The sequence below is a fragment of the Rhinopithecus bieti genome, unplaced genomic scaffold (genome assembly GCF_001698545.2).
Source record: "Rhinopithecus bieti isolate Rb0 unplaced genomic scaffold, ASM169854v2 scaffold_865, whole genome shotgun sequence".
Taxonomy (NCBI): Eukaryota; Metazoa; Chordata; class Mammalia; order Primates; family Cercopithecidae; genus Rhinopithecus; species Rhinopithecus bieti.
The window spans coordinates 1,260,223-1,282,448 of NW_016803288.1; the positions used below are offsets into that span (position 1 = coordinate 1,260,223).

Consider the following 22,226-nt stretch of genomic DNA (forward strand, 5'->3'; position numbering starts at 1 on the left):
CTCCTGCCACTGGAATGTAGGTTTCATGGGAATAGCAACTTTATTTGTTGGTATTATACTCCCAACACCTACATCAATACATATATTAAAAATGAGTCCATGCCTGACACATACTACGTGCTCAATAATAAATCAATGAAATGAAAGAAGACAGATGTCCTGTTCTACACTCACAACCCCTGAAGCAAACTGGATAGTTATCTTGAAAACCATAAATGGAATTTTCCTATTAAATTACAGGAACTCAGTCTCTTTATTGAATTCTTTTTTCAGCGAATTGAATTGATCCCCAATAGATATAGTGAAAAAAGACCTCTTGGAAAGCCAGCATCTAGTTTTGCAGGGAAAGTCATCAACCCAGGCAACAAGATGGTCCACCAGGGAGCTCTGGAGGTGAAGCCAATAAACAATAACATGAAAGGAAATTAATTTTATGTTTTCTAATTTTGTGCCTTAAGCAAGCATCATGTGGCCTAAGCTTTTTTGTGATTTCCTTGAAATAGTCAAAGATCTAATATTAACTAGATTGCTGCTGTTGTTGAAGGACATCCTGGGTCATATTTTGGGTTTTCACAATGCCAAGGACATCAATTATTTCTGTGTGCAATCAGCGCATGGAATTCATATAAAGAAGTGAATCCTACCTATTTCAAACGTGTTTTTCAAAAATGAAAACAGGAAGAACGGTAATTTTATTCTTATTCTTTGAAGTAATTATTTTAGATATGGAAGAACCATTAAAATCATACAGACCAGTTTGTGCCGTGTTGCATTGTGTTGTGTTGTGTTGTGTCGTGTTGTGTTGTGTTGTGCCAGTTGGACTTTTCACCAAGAGGAATCTAAAGAGGAGGTGCAGTGGAAAGTGGGCTGAAGTTAAGCCCTTAATGACATGGGGTGCGAACCAGTAACCAGTCCCCCTGCGTCCAGGTACCAAAGCGACTTCCAGCCGGGAGCGCAGGGGGTTCTTCAGCACATGGTTAAAAATCACTGATTTAGTCCAACCTCCTTGTGTCACAGATGAGGAAAGCAAAGTAGGCTCAGTGCGAAGCCACCCAGCCAGTATTCAGTGGAGGTTTAAGTCTCCTGTAACAAGAGATAGACATTTTCTGACTGATTCCCCTACAGCCATATAAAATAGCATTCATTACACCACGCCCTATTTTAGAGATAATCAAATATTGCTTTTCCAAGGAGCCTTCTTCTGACAACCCAGACTAACTTAAGTCTCCCACATATTCATTTAGTACTTTGTCCTTCTCTACTTGAAATCCTTATCAGATTGTTCATGATGCCTTCAGGGCAGGTCTACCCACTAAGGTACAAATCCTGTGGCAACAGGGTCAGTGCCAGCCATCTTCACGGTCACATCACCAGAGCCAGAAGCTTGGCCTGTGAACACCCCAGCTAGGAGCACCTTGACAGGAAGGATCGAATTGTATTTGTCTTTTTACCCCAGTGCCTGGTACTGTGTTTAGCTCAGAGTAGAAGCTCAATAATTACATTGAGTCGAATTATGGAAATAAAACAACCTAAAGTTCAGACAAATCTGTTCCAGGCTCTACTTGGGCTTTTTCTAGGGTTAATTGGCCTTGAGAAATTATCCCACATAGTTTGTCCTTAGTTTTTTTCATCCATAACATAAAGAAGTTGGATTCTGGGGGTCTTCAGAAATTATTCCATTTTGAAAAATCTGTGATGCTATTTTCCTCTGCTTGGAAATACCCCATGACGGTGGTAGGCAGGAAATTGAATTGTGTATGTACACACACACACACATTAAGTTTAAACAGGAATCAGTGGTTTCAAGGGGACCATAAGAGTCACACGACGTGCAATGAAATCTTCATTCTATGATTTACTCGCTAGGTGAGTGTAGGTGAGATATTTAACTTCCCTGTGTGTCAGTTTCTTCATTAACAGAACAAGGGTGAGGATTTAATAAGACCACATAACTAAAGTGTTTAGCATTATTCTGGGTATCTCATATGATCTCAACAAATCTTAACTGACATTATCACCAATATTATTACAAATCAAAATGATTTTCATGTAAGTGTGCATAAAATCAATGCTTGATGACATTTTCCATAAATTCACTGGTATTCCTTCTTATGTTTTAGGAGACACATCCATAAGAAAGAACAAGGTAGGAGAAATCATGAAAATACATTTGTTATTCATTATTTACTTTAGAAGCCTAGAGATATAGACAATGCAAAAGTTCAGATATCTCTTGAAAAATATGTCCTATAAGTCTGGTCACAATTTGTAATTTCTATTTGTAAATCAAAAAGCTGTTAACCATTGCCCCTGTTCACAAAACATAAACTTAATTTAGGTTTCTCTTTTCTTTTTCAGATTCCTTTACCACCTCCTCGGTAAGACACTTTAAAATAGCATTTTATTTCGCTATACACTGAAATAATTTGTGCCAGCATCTGAAAAAGAGAAACACAAACATTTGACATTGAAAATCTAATATGATTTCAGAGTGAGAGATGGATATAGAAAAAAAACTAATATGAGATATTCAATGAACAAGATTAAACAAGCCTTCATTCATCTATTTAATCATTTATTCATTCATTCACAGTTATCTATTCAATATACCTTCACTCATTATTTCTTGATGAATGTATTCCTCCCCTGTTTCTTTCTGTTCCTCTCCTTTCTTTCAGTACAGAAATCTGCTGGATGATATTGCTGGGTATACTACTGGCAGGCCTAGACTCATATGAAAATGGGATATGCCCTCAGGGAACTTACAACATATTAAGTATATATTCATGTGATATATATATACACACACATATATGATACATATATAAATACTATTACATTTATACATATCTGTGGAGAAAAGAGCAACAAGCTGCAGAGGCTCTGAGTGACTGGCCACAGTTGTTGCTCTATCTGGGACACCTGAGCACCTCTGCCATAGCATGCATTACACACTCTGCCAATCATTTCTTTACCCCTCCATCTTCCCTGCTAGAGGGAAGCAGCTTGAACCAAAAATCTACCAAAGTACCTGATATACTTTATGAACAAATGAGTGAATGGGTGAATAAAATATGAGTGAGTGAGGCATTCACTGACTTTCAAATACATATATATATATATATTTGGAGACAGTCTGGTTCTGTAGCCCAGGCTGGAGTAGAGTAGCATGATCTCAGCTCACTGCAACCTCTGCCTCCAGGGCTCAAGTGATTCTCCTGTCCCAGTCTTGTGAATAGCTGGGATTACAGGTGCATGCCACCATGACCGGCTAATGTTTGTATTTTTAGTAGAAACGGGGTTTTACCATCTTGGCCAGGCTGGTCTTGAATTTTTGACCTCAGGTGATCCACCCGCCTCAGCCCCCCAGAGTGCTGGGATTACAGGCGTGAGTCACCGTGCCCAGCCACTTTTTAAAATATTTCTTTGGGTAGTTCTAAAAACCCATATCTGCCCATCTGGGATGAATGGAAGGCTGTTATCATTTTCTCCACAGGCCTCCTAAAGCCAAAACAGGTGCACTATGGAGGGGCACGTTGACTCCCTGTAGAAAATTATATCACACCCTTTAGAAAACAGTGCCAGACCTGACCAGTCCACTCTGTAGGTAGCATCCAGAAACTAGTATTTTCAACCCAAAGCTGGGGACGTGGAGGGCAGAGCAGTGTGGATTCAGGCCTGAGGCATCACTGCTGCAGCAAACCTTCTCAGGACCCTACTGCAACTCTCCACACAGGCCTCTCATCACACTTCCGAAGAAGTACCAGCCCTTGCCCCCTGAGCCGGAGAGCAGCAGGCCACCTTTAGCTCAGAGACACACCTTTCCGGAAGTCCAGAGAATGCCCAGGTGAGAGAGTCATCATTAATGGTGAAATGACCAGCAAGAGTGTGGGTGTGGGGGTGGGGGTGGACAAGGGAAACCAACCAAAGTGCCTGTCAGAGGAGGCTCCCTAATAGGTGGGGAGTGTTTTGGTCCATTCAGAGACATAACCAAGACTGGGTAATTTATAAAGAAAAACGTTTTAATTGACCCACAGTTTCACATGGCTGGGAAGCCTCACGAAACTTACAACCATGGTGGAGGGGGAAGCAGGCGTGCCTTAGGTGGCAGCAGGTGAGAGAGCCTATGTCCAAAGCAAACAGGGAAGAGCCCCTTATAAAACCATCACATCTCATGAGAACGCATGCAGTAACATGAGAACAGCATAAGGGAAACCGCCCCATGATCCAGTCACCTCCCACCAGGTCTCTGCCTCAACACCTGGGGATTACAATTAAAGATGAGCTTTGGGTGGGGACACAAAGCCTAACCATGTCAGGGAGGAACCAGTTATACCTAGAGGAAAATAGTCCTAGAAACCTGTGGTTTGATTCTTTGCAGGAAATACCGCTTCTCTGTAAGAAAATGAGTTATTGAAAGAATTGCTCACTTGTGGCCTGAATTAGTTTATAAAGAAAATGTCAAATGCCAGAACAGAATCAGCATATTTTATGTAAGAACTGAAAGGGGATTCAGATTATTCCGGGACCAATATTGGCCCCCAGCTTCCCATTACCCAGGCTGGAGAAATATAACCATGCTTGAAAACTCTTTTGTCAAAAACATTATTGCCTTTATGAAAAATAAATATAATAAACCATCCCTCTGGTATTAAGCACTGGTGACGGCTCCTCGTTCCCAAACGCGTGGGACATTTGGCAGCTGGTGCTAATCACAGAATGCGACAAACTCGAGTGAGCATATTTCGTTTGCCCGAAAGTGTTTAAATTTCCAAAATTACCTTATTTTGAAAGTCAGAAAAGAGATTAGCATTTCCTTCTTGTTTCTGCATAGAATGAAGGATGCTTTCTTATTTTTCATCCTTCTTCAAGCTTGCATCAGCAGTGTGGGGCACAGGCATTATTTAGTGAGAAAGCATTTCTCATGGATACAGAAACTCAGGGTATCAGGCTCATATTGAGTTTCTATGGGAAACCCATTCATCACTGATTCTAATGGGGACCATTAAACAGCCTGAAATGTCATTCCTCCTTCTGTGACGAATGTCTCTTCACCATGTCCTCCACTATAGCCCCACACAAGCATAAGTTTTCCAAGAAACACCTTCCTTGTTTTCTCTCCCATGGAGTGCCCTCTCTTTTCTGTCCCCCTTTCAACTGCCATGGCAGCGTGGGAAGGAATAGAGGCTCTCAAGTCTAGAATCAAATGGTTTGGGTTTGTATTAGTTCTCACATTGCTATAAAGAAATATCTCAGACTGGGTAATTTATAATGAAAAGAAATGTGATTGGCTTACAATTCCATAGGCTGCACAGGAAGCATGATTCTGGCATGTGCTCAGCTTCTGGAGAGACCTCAGGAAACTTACAATCATGGCAGAAGGCAAAGGGGAAACAGGCTCGTCTTACATGACAGGAGCAAGAGAGTGAGCGGGGAGCTGCTACACTCCTTTAAACAACCAGATCTGGCGATAACTCACTATCATGAGAACAGCACTGAGGGGGTGGTGCTAAATCATTCATGAAGGATCCACCCTCGTGATCCAATCATCTCCCACCTCCAAAAGTGAGGATTACACTTCAACATGAGATTTGGGTGGGGACACAGATCCAAACTATGTCAGGGTTGAAATTTAGATTCTACTTCTCATGAATGATGGATCTGGGGAAGTGATTCTAAATTACGGGCGACTTTATCCTCCCTCTCCCCATTGGACAGTTAGCAATGTTTGGAGACATTTTTGGTTGCAACATCTTGAATAAGCGATGCTACTGGCTTCTAGAGAGTAGAGGCCAGGGAGGCTGCTAAGCATCCTACAGTGCAAGGGACTGCACCACAACAGAGAATAAGCTTAAAAGGTTAATATTGCAAAGGTTGAAAAACTTTGCCCTAACACTTCTAGCAAAGTACTGAACTTTTTCCAAGTCCAAGGTTTTACTCTGCAGTAAAGTACAGATAATATTAATATCTACCACCTACCTCATGGGCTAAGGTGAGAATTAAATGAGGTGATTCCTATAAATTGCTTAACAATGCTTGCCCAGTACCTATTTTTAACCAACATTTATTGCACTTTTATTACCTTGGGCCCATTGGTACCTATGTTACCCTATATAATATAACAAGTTAACAAGTCTGTTTCTTCTATCCCAGGAAGGGGTGGAGGAGGAACTGACTCATTTCAGCACCCATATAACCTGGCACAGTGCCTGAAATATAGTAGATGTTGGATAAATATAAATTTCCTTCTGCAGCTTTCAAAGGAACCTATCCAGACTAGGAGTAAGCAGATTTGCTCTGTTTTGATTTCCATTTTCAAAGAGTGAGAAACTGGGAGGCAACAGTAATAACAGACCATCCAACCCATGAAGCTGTGTCGTGACAATTGGAAATGTGAAATGCAGCATTCCTAAAACTCCTGGTCAAATAGTCTAATATGTAAAGGACTGATCCAACCTCAGAGAAGTAAGCAGACAGAAAATAGGATCAATAAAATACCAAGACTGGGCATAATGGCTCACGCCTGTAATCCTAACACTTCGGGAGACCGAGGCAGGCGGATCACATGCGGCAAGGAGTTCAAGACCAGCCTAACCAACATGGTGAAACCCCATCTCTACAAAAATACAGAAACTAGCTGGGTGGGGTGGAGCATGTCTGTAATTCCAGCTACTCTGGAGACTGAGGCATGAGAATCGCTTTAACCTAGAAGGCAAGGGTTGCAGTGAGCCAAGATTGCACCACTGCACTCCTGCGACAGAGGGCAACAGAGGGAGACTCCGTCTCAAAAAAATAAATAAATAAACTAAAATAAAATATTGAAGATGATAAGGTTGTTCAGTGTGGAGAAAAAAGAATTTTATCTTCTTTCTGTTTCCTCATGCTGAAAAGAACAGTATCTTGGGACCCGGTAGCAATGAGTTTGGATCCCAGTTGAGCCATTTTTGGCTGCATGATTTCAGAAAAGCTCTTTAACAACTCTGAGTTTTGCTTTTCTTATTTATAAGAAGAAAATAACCATCTTCATGTGATAAAATGATGATGAGAACGCATACCATTCCTGTAAAGTGCCTAGGATAATATCTGTCACAGCACAGGAAAAGAAGAAGAAAAGAAAAGAAAAAGCAAGCAAGAAAAGGAAGGAAGGGAAGGGAAGGAAAGGGAAGGGAAGGGAAGGAGGGAAGGTAAAGAAACCCTGCTTCTCCCATGTGTTCTCAGCAGAATTGGGTATCCAGCATCCATAACCATTTATTTTTCTAGAAATAGAGACTGTATTTTTTTCTTTTTTGAGGTGGAGTCTCGCTCTGTTGCCCAGGCTGGAGGGCAGTGGCATGATCTCAGCTCACTGCAACCTCCGCCCCCTAGGTTCAAGCGATTCTCCTGCCTCAACTTCCTGAGTAGCTGGGATTATAGGCACGCGCCACCACACCTGGCTAATTTTTGTGTTTTTAGTAGACACAGGGTTTCACCATGTTGGTCAGGCTGGTCTTGAACTCCTGACCTCATGATCCCCTGCCTCGGCCTCCCAAAGTGCTGGGATTACAGGTATGAACCACCACGCCCAATCAGAGGCTGTATTTTATAGTACAGTGGATCTCATCCTGGCTTTACACTAAAATAATTAGAAAGCTTATTTTAAAGCACTATCCCTAGTATCTATTTTAATTGCTCTGAAGTGGGACCTGGGCATCAGAATTTTTAAGGCTCCTCCAGGTGGAGCTAATATGCAGACAGGGCTAAGAACCCAGAGGGAACCAGGTTGGAGGAATACACCCACCACAAAAGCTTTGAAGGTATTTAAGCCTTATCTATGCCCAGGTTTCCAGAGTCTAACATAATGCTCACTCAATTGGCAAATGTGTCCCTCTGAGGGCCCGAACGACACCAGTCTATTGGGTCACTGTCTTGGTGGTGTTGACATCTTTAGAAATTGGCATTTGATGTCTCTGGGGTTCCTGTAGTTACAGTTTACATTTATTTAATCGTTTTTAGATGTGATGAGAATTGTGCTGGATCTCTTCACCAAAACACCTCAAGAGAGTAATTATATTTTCTCTTATTGAATTTTTCCAGCAGCCCTGTAAAGTATGGTTTCCTAAGCCTCGGAAGAGTAAAGTGCCAAGCCCAGTGGATGGCACACGCTCTCAGTAAATAGTACTTGCATATTCATTGGGCACCTAAGGTCACCATGCTTCAGAAAAGTTAGGTCACTCAAAGTCACAGGGTTGACATTTGACTATTGATGGGACAAAAACTTCCACAGCCCCATGGCAGACACCGGGGTTACCATGATACATGAGATGGCTTTGCTTCCGAAAGAGAGATGTGCTTTCAAATTCATTTTTAGCAGGGCCCACATGGGTGGTAATAGCAGCATTAGTGATGCCCAAGTCCCATGTAATCAACCACATAAGGATATTGCTCTGAAAACAGAAGGAGCATTGGCAATGAAAGCTTCTGCAGCCGAACCATGCAGCTAAGTGCCTGCTCCGTCTCTGCCAGCTGTTGGTAAGGCACTGTGAGTGAAATGAATTACCTTCCCTAAGGCAGAGGCCATGATTTACATCTGGCAATCAACTGTATCAATGGCAGGCAGTTAGACAGCTGCAGCCCTTTGCAGCAGGCTGTGCTCACCCTGGATGGTCTTTGTGGTTCCAGCTTTTGTGTTTCAGGCCCCATTTGTCTCTGCCAGCTCTGCTATTCTCTTTTCTAAAGCTAAGCCTTGGTTTCACAAAACAATTACTGAATTGAAGCACTTCAGTAAAGGAAAACGTCACCCCAGTCATTCATTGACAACTCAAAACCAGAAGAGAACTTCGAAGTTTGGAGAATGTTGGTTGGACATTCTCAACCACTTACGCACCATTATTATGATTTTTACAATATCCATGTACTTATTTTTTTCTGCCCTGTTCATTTTTTTAACTTAAATAAATTTACTTAAAAGAAATACATATAATTATTATAAATAACTTCAATACAGATAGCTTCCAACCAAAACTTTGAGCTCTGGGGAGTTTTCCCTCTGATAAAAGGGAAGGTAAGCAAATATTAGAGAGGTGTTTCATATCTACTTAACCACTGCACTGAGCCTTTCTCCTTGACATAATCTGAAAGACAATTAAAAAGGGGATAACTTTTCTTCTGCGAATCCATTGCAATTTTAATACCATGGTCCATACACCAAATAAAATCATCCTGAGTAACAGCAAGAGTAATCAACATTTTCTGAGTTTTAACTACACACCAGGCCTAGTTTGGAGTTTTACATATGTTCATTCATTTAGTCTCCCAACAGCACTGTGAAAAAAGCAATATTACTATCTCCAATTTACTGATAAAAATTAAGAAATTGAGAGTTCATTGTTCCATATGTCCTTTAAGCTCCAGTACACTTAATGGCCCAAGGTGGGGTTCAGCCAACATATAATTTAAATGAAGCACCCAACATTTAAGAAACAAAACACCCACTTGCCTAACTATGGCTTTCCTTTTTTTTTTTTTTTTTTTTTTTTTTTTTTTAAGTAGAGACAGGGGTCTCACTAACACTCCTGTCCAGGCTAGTCTTGAATTCCTGGCCTCAGGCAGTCCGCCCACCTTGTCCTCCCAAAGTGCTGAGTTTACAGGTGTGAGGCAACACGGCCAACCAGCTTTCCCTTTACAACCAGCAATGCTGGCATCACATCAATTCAAGCAATCTCTATCGCAAAAATATATGCTCTGATGATTTGGGAAGTCAAAACAAAAAATCTTTATAGATATCAAGAAACCATGGTCTTTTAAAAGAGAAAGTATGGTTATAGAGATATACAAATTTCTATCTAGGAATGGAAACTATTGATTTTAAAGTATAAACATTATTATTGTCGTTTTCCAAGTTGTTGCCATTAGGGGAAACTGGATATAGGACACATAGGAACTCTGTATTATTTCTTACAACTGCATGGGAATCCATAATTATCTCAGGATAAAAAGTGTAATTTCAAAGCATATGTGAACATTAAAATGTTCTGCAAATGTAGAGTGTTATTTCACTCCAAATAGCTTTCACGTCACGTCACATGCTTTCATTAGAATCTTCAACAAATCTCTTCACTACTCTCTGGATTTATCACTTTCACAGGTGGGAAAACTAAGCTTCAGAGAGAGAATTTAACTTATCCAGGGTGACAGAGCCCACAGATGACAGAGCAAGAATCAAATTCAATTCATTTAAAACTAAGGCAAAAACTAAGAGATTCCCAGGAAGGCCTATATTTACAGTAAAAGGTAATATCTTTATCTTTATAATGAGGACCTCTTATGCATAGGAAAAAATGTGAAAAAAATTAATGACCATGGTTTTTTTTAGCCATCTTCAGCAGACAGAACTTGGACACACATGTGTTCAAAGCTCTCAAAGAGTAAGAAACTCTTGTCTGCACAGAAATGGCTTCTTACAATCACTTGGGTTCTCAGTTAAAATTCCATTTATTAAAGCTGCAAATTCCAAACCCAAGCTTTCCTGAAGCCTCAGATTTCCATCTATAAAGTGTATTGCTCTATTTATACATCAAGTGATTTTATCCAAACAGAAAGACAATCACTTTGCTTAGTCTTCAGCAAATGTTCAACCAACTCAAGTTAAATAGGTTAAAGAATCTTAGTAAAACTGTTTAACAAACTCATTTAAATCTCCTTAAATATTTGAAATACCTTTATAAATTCAATTTCTTTGATGTTTAAGTACTTGTAATATTGACAGGGCAGGTTTAAATGCTAGCCAGCAAAACTTTAACACTTTCTATAAATCCAAGAAAGTAAATGTATAAATACAGAAAATTTTAATTTCTCTTAAACAGTTCAAACTCTTTAAAATGGAGACAAACACATCTTGACACTTGGAACTTCAAATCTACATTTTAAATTGAAGCCATACAGCCAAACTTTCAGTATCCTTAACACACTGGCTTCTTAAACATTAAATACTGAGATTAGCCACATTTTAACTCCAAAATAATTAATACTCTGGGTGTTTGTTCTACTTCATTACCTCTATTCAAATCTCTTTGTTTTCTCAGGTTTCCAGCTAAAAGGGGGAGGGAGGGTGTAAGAGGTAAGAGGGTAAAACCATGGAACCTTGGGACCCTTGCCTATTGCTTGCAGGTCTGAGACTAGGATCTAGCATCTGAGCACTTTTGTATCTGGGATATTGATACAGCCTGACTCCTAAAACTCTAGATCAATAGCCTTTAACTGTGATCAGTGTTGCATGCTTAATATTCCCATATTCTTCACATCCAGTGTTTTCACTGACAGATCTGGGGAGGTGAAACATATACCCTCACTCCACTCCCTTCATAGTTCCTTCACCAAACTTTGACCACATTCTGACAACAACACACATTGAATGCCCAACAGTGTTATTTTTATTTATTTGTTTATTTATGTATTTTTTGAGACACAGTCTCGCTTTGTCACCCAGGCTGGAGTGCAGTGGACGATCTCAGCTCACAGCAACCTCTCCACCTCTTGGGCACAAGCTACTCTCCTGCCTCAGCCTCCCAAACAGCTGGGACTACAGGCATGTGCCACCACGCCCAGTTAATTTTTGTATTTTTAGTAGAGACGGGTTTTCACCATGTTGGCCAGGCTGGTCTCGAACTTCTGACCTCAAGTGATCCACCCACCTCAGCCTCCCAAAGTGCCGGGATTCCAGGCATGAGCCAAGGCACCGGGCCCCAACATTGTTACTTTTTTATTTCTAGCAATTCTCACATTAACACTGGTAAGTACTCTTGTTGCCATTTTGAAGATGAAAAAAAAAAGGAGGTTTAGAGAAGTTAATTGACTTTCCAGTAGAATGAAAAGCTTGGAGTTTATTTAGAGACCTTTCCAAAATTCACATTATTCAATTCCATGTTGGATTTTTTTTCTCTACCACTCAATTTCATATTTTTTTTTCTCCTGTCTGAAATCTCCGTTCTTTATCAGCATTCTTTCTCTTACACTTGCCTTCCTGGGATCCCACTGCACCTGACAGCTTCATATTGAAAACCCTTTATCTTCCCTCAAAGTAAAAAACTAAAAGCTTTAAAACCAAGTTAATAATAGGTCTGACTGTGCTAATGAAACTTGACGTAGGAAATCAAACGTCAGGAGAAATGCTGTTTTTTTTAATTTCTCCCAAAATGAGATGCAAGTTTATTCATGTCATTTCTATCACCACCTTTTATTTTGGCTCTTCACTTTGTCTTTTCCTTAGAAAATTATGAGAAAAATAACCTGGCTTTAGTTTTATGGAAGAGGGATAAATATCACACTGGACGATGGGCTGTTAATTTGGCACTGAAAATGTAATCAAAGGTTTGTAAGGCTTAGAATGATTTTATCTCGGTCATTATGAACTGTGTTTTATGTAACACCATATTTCTTTTTCTTGCAGTCAGATAAGCTTAAGGGACTTAAGTGAGGTAAGTAGCAATTTTATCCTTGGACGCAAAGAAGGGAATTTTGAGGCATTAAATGTCTGCAATAGGCAAGATTCTATTTGCTTCAGACACTTACAGTTAATTCTCACAGTAACTATGTTCAAAATGCATTAGTATCTCTATTTTAAAGATGAGAAAGCCAAAGTAAAACAAGCTTAGCTCCAGATTTTAAATCAAGATCCTGTTTGGCCACCACAGTCATTCATGGTTCATTGGTATAAGAAGAACATGCCCAGTTCCACATGGAAGATATGCAGTATTGACTGATGGCTTCCAGCCTCCAGTATTACAGAAAGCAAGTGTTAGCAATGGTATTGCTCTTTGCTATTTGTCCTTCATAAGAAAGACAGGAATGCAAAGTAGAAGGAACATGAGATTCAGAGTTGCACAAGACCTGGGTAGGAATCCTGCTCTGCCACCTACTCGCTTTGTGAACTTCAGAAAATGCTCCTACTCATCCCAGTTTCTGTTTCCTCAGCCATACAATAGGGATGGGGGCTGGGTACGGTGGCTCACACTTGTAATCCCAGCACTTTGGGAGGCCGAGGTGGGTGAATCATCTGAGGTCGGGGGTTCAAGACCAGCCTGACCAACATGAAGAAACCCCATCTCTACTAAAAATACGAAATTAGCCAGTTGTGGTGGCACATGCCTGTGATCCCAGCTACGCTACTCGGAAGGCTGAGGCAGGAGAATCGCTTGAACCTAGGAGGTGGAAGTTGCAGTGAGCCAAGATGGTGCCATTGTACTCTACCCTGGGCAACAAGAGCAAAACTCCGTCTCAAAATAAATAAATTAATTAAATAAGTAAAAATAAAATAGGGATGGGTACACTTCTTTGCAAAGTTGATGTGATAAAGTCAAAAGTAAGTAGTGCACAAATGGCCAGGTGACCAGTAGAGGCTCAATAAATGGCATAAAAGACATGTGAGATAAAGCTGTAGTAGAGCCTTCCAAGGGTATTGATTCCCTTCAGGGCCCAAAGAGCAAGTTCCCTGCGAGGCTAGTGGGGCTACCATGACTGATGGAAAGACTGTCCAACAACACAAGTGGCCTCACCTCACTCCCACTGGACTCTAAGGAATTTTGTTCTTGTCTTTGTGTTTGACCTATGCTCTTACCTAGATCTTAGACATGAATTTCTTTCCTTGCTTTATTTGTTGGTTTTGTGAGAATGTTAAAATCAAAAAGTCACATTTCTAGCTTGTCACTGAAACAAGACATTTATTACCCCTAATCTCCCTAATCCACAAGACAATAATGTCAAGAAAGATAACATACATAACCACTTGATGAGAAAAACAGTTCTGGTTCCACTGAGGACTTCACCAGACTCATGCTCTTCTGGGAGGGGTGGCACTTCCTTAGTGTCTCCTGGAAGGAGCAGGCTGGGGCGATGCTCAGCTGCTGGGGGAACCCACACATCCAAGGTGCCTGAATCCAGGACTCTGTCCCCTGCTTCCTGTAAGCTAGGCCTAGGTATCTTGAGTAATAGTTGGGTGCTGCTCATGATGACCTCAAATCATAACCCATTGGTCAGTCTGAGAGGACAGTAGGCCTCCCAATCACAAACAAGCAAAAAGGAATTAGGAGATTGGGGTCAGCCTTAGATGGCAGGAAATGTGCAGGACTGTTTGTTTTCTTTGCAACTTTAGTTGGCATTCTGCTAGAAGTTGATATTATCTAAAGAACAAGAAGGTCTAGTGGAAAAACACATTGTTGCTCCTTATCTTTTGCCAAGACACTTCCCCATTGTTTGCTTGGGCTGAGATTCAAGGCCATTTCTTCATCACAAAAGCCCATCAGGGCAAGCTGTGCTTGTGCCTGCACTCAGTGCTTGCTTGAACACTGTCTTTTGGACTAGAATCTTTTATGTGCTACCTGCCCCCACTCAAATTCACGTGGCATTTTACAGTTTTCAGAGAAAGGAAAGACTCATTGTCTCATTTTGTACTCACAAAGCCTTAAGAGAAAAACGAAATCCCAGAGAAGTGGCAAAGAGTCCTCACAGCTGGGAGGAGATAGGGCCAGTCCTGGAAATCCCAAAGTCTAGGTGTCTTCCCCACCGCCGTGTCTCTCTGCCTTAAAACATACAGAAATAGCTCTGAACTAAAATAACTAAAAAGAATAGGGAAGGAAGGCATGAAAGGAGGGGGCAGAGAAGGTGAAAGAAAAGGAGGAAGGAAAAGGGAAGGAGGGAGGAGAAAGGAAAAGAAAAGAGGAAGAAGAAAGAGGGAGACAGGTAATAAAAGAGATACTACTATTTAACTTGACTATGGTTATTTTCTAACAATAAAAAAGTTACAGAAGAAAAATGAGTGATTTCATGCTACTTTTCTAACTACATTTGATTTTAAATTCAGAGCCCTCAAGCCGAAAGTTGGTTGGTCTCAATTAAATAAAACAACTGCTCTCTGCGTCTCTTCTTCCCCTCACCGTTGACAAGCCTGAGAGCTGCATAGGATTGAGCACTTTGAACAGCCAGGTTCAAAGTCCTGGGGGAGACTCAGTAGGGATACTTTCAAACCACTCACTAGAATGGATTCATTACTCTTTTTACTTAGCCTATAGAGTTTCTTTGATTTTCTGTCCATAATGAAATGTATGTCCTCTTTCCAGAATCCTAGGGAATGCCAAAGTCTTTGAAATAAAAAGTCTTCTCTGCTGGCCAGCTTCAGAGGGAGGCGTACAATGCCTCTCTAAGCAATTTGTTGCCAAAAGTTTCTTATCTGTGATGCAACTATGAGTCAGGAGAGCTGGGCTCAGGGTGAGTTTAGCCTTCAGATGACTGCGGGAATCTAGGAGAATGGCATGACCCTTTGGGACCTCATCTGTAAACCAACTGGTTTTTTTTTTTTTTTTTTTTTTTTTGAGACGGAGTCTCGCTCTGCCGCCCAGGCTGGAGTGCAGTGGCCGGATCTCAGCTCACTGCAAGCTCCGCCTCCCGGGTTCACGCCATTCTCCTGCCTCAGCCTCCCGAGTAGCTGGGACTGCAGGCGCCCGCCACCTCGCCCAGCTAGTTTTGTGTATTTTTTAGTAGAGACGGGGGTTTCACGGTGTTACCCAGGATGGTCTCGATCTCCTGACCTCGTGATCCGCCCGTCTCTGCCTCCCAAAGTGCTGGGATTACAGGCTTGAGCCACCGCGCCCGGCCTAAACCAACTGTTTTTAACATTTAATGGACCTCACACCACTTTGAAAATTTGATGAAAGGTATAATAAACCTTTCTCACCCCAGAAAAAGAAAAAATGTATACACATACTTAGAGAGAAAAAAAATTAGCTTTTTATTTCAGAAGGTACATGGACCCCACTAGGCCATTCAATGATCTATTTCATCCCCCTGGTTAAAGCAGTTCTCATCTAAATGATACCTGAGGTCTTCTTCAACTGATGCAATATATAAATGGACTTCACAAAATTATCTGCAGTTAAATAAATACTGCAGCAAACACTGTCCCTACTGTAATGCTTTTTGCTTCTTCAAGGGTAGAGTAGAATAGGGCCCAAAGATATAAGCCCAATAAGCATGAAGATTTTCATAATGAAGAATGATCAAGAATTCTACCACCATAAGGAGGGAAAGAGAAAGAAAATGTTTGGGAAGATAAATGGCTACATTTAAAAAGGATAATGTGAATATTTCCATGCTTATTTTAAAAAATAGAAATTTCAGAGCAAGTATAAAGAAAAGATTAACCATAGCCTTATTGCTTAAGCACAACCTTTAATATTTTATCATATTACTTCAAATCATTTATTCTGCATACACACAAATATACATGACTATAAAATATAATCGCATAAAAATGTATCATTGGTCCATTTTTCATTCCAAACTTTAAATGTCACATGGATGCATACTTACAATCTTATTTCATTCTCTATATAAATACTTAGAGTGTCTTTATAATATTCCAGTAAGTGAGTATAGTACCAAAATTAACAATGTTCAGTTAGTTATCTGGGCACGTAGATTGTTTCCAGTAATTTAACTCTGTAAAAGTAAGGATGCAAAGAACATCTTTGTGCATAGAACTTGGCTCAGATTTCAGGTTGTGTCTTAGAAAAAGAGTCTCATCAATGGAATTATTGAGATAAGAATAAGAGTATTTCTAAGGTTTTAGATAATTATGGTAAATTACTTTCTAAAAGAGTCAAAGCAACGGATAGTCCCATCAGCAGACTGTGGACTTGTCTGTTCCTTCACACATTGATTACAAAATTTTGATTTTTGTTCAGTTTTCTGAGGAATTATTTGTAGATTAAAAAAAAAATACGAACTATGCTAACAAAAATTTTACCAAAATTCTACCAACCAAATGCTCTGAAAACACACATGGTATTATATTAAATTCTCTGTCATCAAAAGTCAGTAAATATATTTTTTTTAATTCAATACAGGTCCTTGAAGCAGAAAAAGGTGAATTGCTTACATTTGTTTCCTTACCCTAATACTAATAGATTGGTTCTCTTTCTAGATCTACAGTGCTTATGATTATTGAAAGGGATTGATTGTTTGGAAGCCTGGGATAGGGATGTATGTGTGTGCATGATGACGTGATCCTCATGCACACACATACATCCCAAGGACCTCAGAGTCCTCTAGTCTAAACAGGGTGATTTAAATCCAGAATAGACCAGACATCTTTCTTTAGCCATACGCTGCAGACCAAAAGGCATTACACTGTCACCCTCCGCCACTTTGGAAAGACATAGCTAGTCCCCTGCTCCAAAGAAGCTCTTGGTATCTCTGCCTCTGATGTCACCCATGCACACACATGTGTGTCTCTTTCATGCACACGCACATGTACACACATGCACATACCTCTACAGTGTTGGTGTTGTTGTGCAAGCATGCAATCCAGCAGTCACTCATATCCTAAATGGTAGGATGCTAAGCAGGTAGTACTTTCATATTCACCTGGGAAATACTGTTCTCCATTCCTCTAGAATGATGAATTATGTCCAGAGCCAAAGGGCCTGCATCACAGCCCAAAGAGTTCGCAAAAGACATCATAGTTCAACAGAGCAATATTAGGTTAAGATTTCAGAGGCCTGCCACAAAATCACTGTATGGTTTTGGTCAAGTTGCATTTCCTCTGTGAGCCTCAGGTCTGCTCTTCTCTACATATTGACAAAGCTAAACTGGAAATGAGGCCTAAATTGGGTTTATGGATTCCCCATGAGTCCCTGATGGAGGAGTAGGAGTTGTTGGCAAGCCTAAATAATTCACAAACCTAAATGAAACCATGCCCTTTCCCACAATACAGCTCAACATCCTAACTAAAATGTTCGGGTATTGTTTCAGCAGACAACACAACAATGAGTGTTAACACAACAACGTGGCATTGTTCAGCTCAAGAGGGGCAGATACTCTGGGTGGCTACTAATGACATGAAATGATTTTATGGGATGCATGATTCATGGACCAGCCGCTAACTCATGTTTCAAGTAATCACAGTCCTTCGATCAAAGGTGTCCAGTTTGTGATGAACCTTGGGCAGAATACAGAGCAACAAGCACAATTAAAACACGCCGGTGCCTGTATGCACCCTTTGCTTTATTACTTATGGTCACAGCTGGGAGAGTGTTTTATGAGATTTTATATCATAGTATTATGATGTGCCCTTGGCAATTCTGGATGGCTAGTTAAATCTCTCTGTGATGAAAAGAAAATAAAAAGCAGTAACATAAACTGCATATGTAATTACTAAATAACTCCAGATTGTATGGTTGGCAGAACTTTTAAAAACTTGATGATTGAGGGGGGAAAAAATTGAGAAATTGTATGCCTGGTTGGAACCAGGTAGAGACTGCTGGTCTACATCAGAACCCTAGGAGCTCACCTGCCCAATCACAGGAGGGCATGAGAATACAAGTGCCATGACAAGCTGGGCACCCCAATCTTCTCCATCAGCCAGAACAGTCCTTTCATATAACTTTCTTCTTGTTAAGGTCTCATCTCTCAGAAGGGTCTTTCTTAGCCATACGTATAGTCACTCTGTATCTCAAAGTAGTACTTCATTTCCTTTATATCATTGTACTGCCTAATAGACACGTTCTTATCGACTTACTTGCATGCTTATTTCCATTTCCTTTCATTAGAATGTAAGAACCATGTCTGTCTTCTTCTCCACTGTATTCCCAGACTCTGGCAGAGTCCTTGTCCCATAGTAGCTGTTGAGTAAATATTTGCCAGATGATATAAATGAATGAATGAATGAATGAATGAGGATGAAGCTAAAAATCTTTTAAAATCACAGGTCCAAAATAATCCCTAAATACCTTCCAATGTAATATTCTGTATTTCTGGGAGGTTCAACAATGTGTTCTAGCTTGTAAATATTCAAAGTGATTTTTACAACATATAAATATAAATAGTATAAAAGTCCTTCTCAGGAGGCAGAAGAGTTGTAGAATATGTGAGTTACAGTTTCCACTGACCATCAAGAGCACCCTTCTAACAATCAGAGATTACTTAGAGGAAATTATAGTAGTTCCAGTGGGCTTCTAATGGTTCTCAATTATTTTTCTTTTGCAATCTGACTAAATTATGTCCCTGTTTTATATAGTCCCTCATAACCAGAGGAAGCCTGAATCAACTCATCTGTTACAAAACCAAAATCCTCAAGAGATTCCACTTGCCATTAGCAGGTAAGGAGCCAGGAATCCCTTCTCAGGTCTGAGGCTGGGGGTCAGGCCATGTGCTGTCTCAGATAAATGATCATGAAGACTTTCTGAAAAACAAAAGTCTTTGTGTCTGAAGCTCAATAATGAGGTTCAAGAGAAACTTGTGAATTACAGCTGTTATTGATTTTGATAATGTTGTTCTTTCAGAAATTTATAAATGATTGAGTGTTAGAGAAGTTTGGGAAATTTTAAGGATTAACCAGATGGGATTAATTGGAAAGGATGCTAATCAACCTGGGAGGAAAAGTGGGTTTTTTCAAACTATTCTGGGTTGATGACCACACAAAAGCTTTAGTTACTTCTGAACAGCAATTGATGGCCAGGTGACAAAGCATTGTTGAAAATGCCCTCATTGGAATCATCGGATTAGATACTTGCCTGCCCTGCTTCTTGTGACAACTGTCAACCCAACTGAACAGTTAAAGAAGCCAAGACTCAGGCAGGATATTTATTGACCAAAGTCACTAAATTAGTAGTGACTGCCCTAAAACAAAATCCAGGGCCTCCAGTATTAGGTGCTGTAAGGCCCTTATGATCTCATTCTCACCAGTGCCTCTGAGCTCAGTTCAAGCCACTCTCCTCTCATTCTGGGGCACTGCAGCCTCATCAGATGCCTGTCAGCAACCACAATGCCACTGAATGCATGGCACTGGCACGCGCCCCTCTCCCGTCTGTAGTCCCTCCCCCCATATTTGCTCCTCTCCACCCTCTCCCTACTTAGAACACTCCTATTCCTTCATGGAACCCCAGCTTAAAGCTTAATGAATCCAGGAGATAATTTGCATCAATTCTTCAGTTGAAAAACATAAAGCTGAGAAAGACCAAGCCCTCTACCATGGAAGCCAAGCCCAACCTCAGAGTCCAAGCACTGTTCAGTAGCCAGTGCTGCCCATAAGGACTTGATTCTAAAAATGCAGCCCATAAATCCTGACTATCCCTGGTGCCTGCCCATGGCTAAAATGCTGCCTTTAATTGATTCAGTAAGTATTTGCTGGGAATGTACCATGTTTGTGATGGAACAGAATAGTGGTTAAGCAGGATCCACTGAAGCCAGGTTGCCTGAGTTTATCAGCAGTGAACCATGTGACCTGGGCGACCTCACTGTCTTACATGAGAAACCTAGGGCAGAGTCAGGCATGTTGCAAGAGCCCAGTGAACACTCGCTCTCATTGCTATTGCCAGGCCCTGTATATCGGGGGCATGATCACCATACCCTATTCCTTTCCCTCCTTTACTTTCTTCCCTGGTCCCATTTGGCACCTTCAGTAACTTTATTTGGCCTGTGGGTACTAGGACATGTAGCTTCACTGTGCTTTGGGGACCGTCTGGTGTCTAAGCCCCAAACAGCTTAAATACAAAACTCTTCCCCATACCACAATATCCTCTTCCTCTTCCTCTACCTCCTCCTCTTCCTCCACCTCTTCCTCCTCCTCCTTTTCCTCCTTCTCCTCCTCCTCCTTCTCCTCCTTTTCTTTCTCCTCCTTCTCCTCCTCCTCCTTCTCCTCCTCCTCCTCTTTTTTCTTTCTTTCTTTCTTTCTTTCTTTCTTTCTTTCTTTCTTTCTTTCTTTCTTTCTTTCTTTCTTCTTTCTTTCTTTTTCTTTGAGACAGGGTTTTATTCTTTCTTGTAGTGGCACAATCACATCTCAATGCAGCCTTGACCTCCTGGGCTAAAGCGATCCTCCCACATCATCCCCCAGAGTAGCTGGAACTGTAGGTACATGCCAGCATGCCCAGCTAATTTTGTACTTTTGTAGAGAAGGGGTCTCACCATGTTGCCCAGGCTGGTCTTGAACTCCTGGGCTCAAGTGATTCACCCACCTTGGCCTCTAAAAGTGCTGGGATTACAGGCATGAGCCACCATGCCCAGCCCCCTTTCTTAATGTAATTTTCTAAAAGTAAAAAATACACACATTACATTATAGTGAAAAAATAACAAGCTCTCCAGTTGGCCTCATTTCTGTACTAGTTATTTGATGTGGTTTCACTTCTTTTGTTTATTTATTTGTTTGTTTCATTTATTGAATAAAGAGTCTTGATGTTTCTTCCTCTCTTAACTGACTGCTGCTTCTTCTAATTCCTCATCTTGGACTTTTTCCCAAACTGACCTCTAAATGTTGCTATTCCTCAGAATTCATCTGAGGGCCTCTTTACTATCTCTAAGGCCTGCGTAATCACATCTATCTCCAGCATCAAACTTCAGCCCCATGTTGATAATTCCCAAGTCCCTATCTTCTGCAAACCACCTCTCTTAGCTCCAGACCTGTGTATCTAATGACCCATTGAGCAGTTTTCCTTAGCTAAGTCCCAGGCAGCACAAACTCCTAAAGGTGAAAATCAAACTCTTTGTTTCTAGTCCCATTCTGAAACCCACAATGTCCTCTGCAAAGCTTTTCATCCCAGTAAACTCAGTTAGCTCTCTTTCCCATCTTCACTCTTCCTCTATCCCCTCCATTTTCAGCTCCCAAAATTATATCTCTAAAACATGTGTTGAATGTCTATTTCTCCCCCATTTGCCTAGCTCCTTGCATGGCCCAGTCACTATCACCTTTTGCCTGGGCTATTGCACTAGTCTTCCAACGATACTGATCATCTCCACACCCTCCCTTTCCTCTAGAAGGAACTGCTTTCTGGTCTCTTGCAGAAAAGGCCATGCCTCCTTGCCCCGGGCCTTTGCATGTGCTGCTCTACCTGCCTAGAATACACTCTCACTCCTATTCGTGCTTCAGGGGTCAGCTTGGTTCATCTTTCTCCCTTAAAGCCTTTCCTGAAAATGAAAGCAATTTTGTCTCATTTACATGAGCTTTTACTACTACGGAAACTTCTGCTGTGCACACCTTTACCATAACATTTATTCTGCATTATAATTATGATATAAGGATGTGTTTCTTTTATAAACTAACCTTCATTCAGGCAGAGGCCATGTCTTCTGTATTGTCTATTCCCCAGAACATACCATGTACCTAGTAAGGATTCAACACATATTTGTTAAACCAAACAGTCATTTTTTTTTTTTTTTTTTTTTTTTTTTTTTTTTTTTTTTTTTTTTTTTTTTTTTTTTTTTTT

General features: G+C 40.7%; 1 protein-coding gene and 1 long non-coding RNA gene across 5 annotated transcripts in view; one reads left to right on the forward strand and one right to left on the reverse strand.

Annotated features, from left to right (window-relative positions):
* CLNK (cytokine dependent hematopoietic cell linker) overlaps window positions 1–22,226 on the forward strand; it is a 245,145-nt gene that overhangs the window by 190,151 nt on the left and 32,768 nt on the right. For both annotated transcript variants that reach the window (XM_017871957.1, XM_017871967.1), the window contains exons 9-14: window positions 2,121–2,146; window positions 2,359–2,378; window positions 3,737–3,847; window positions 12,425–12,452; window positions 16,875–16,893; window positions 19,046–19,127. In XM_017871957.1, the coding sequence (XP_017727446.1) occupies window positions 2,121–2,146; window positions 2,359–2,378; window positions 3,737–3,847; window positions 12,425–12,452; window positions 16,875–16,893; window positions 19,046–19,127 (286 nt within the window). The remainder of the gene's footprint in view (window positions 1–2,120; window positions 2,147–2,358; window positions 2,379–3,736; window positions 3,848–12,424; window positions 12,453–16,874; window positions 16,894–19,045; window positions 19,128–22,226) is intronic.
* LOC108529564 (uncharacterized) overlaps window positions 1–22,226 on the reverse strand; it is a 120,935-nt gene that overhangs the window by 66,113 nt on the left and 32,596 nt on the right. For 2 of the 3 annotated variants that reach the window (XR_001885576.1, XR_001885573.1), the window contains exons 3-5: window positions 22,064–22,123; window positions 18,548–18,650; window positions 14,429–14,552 (exon numbers count right to left, since the gene is read on the reverse strand). This is a non-coding gene — a long non-coding RNA (uncharacterized LOC108529564). The remainder of the gene's footprint in view (window positions 1–14,428; window positions 14,553–18,547; window positions 18,651–22,063; window positions 22,124–22,226) is intronic. The other variant, XR_001885577.1, reaches the window with a different exon arrangement.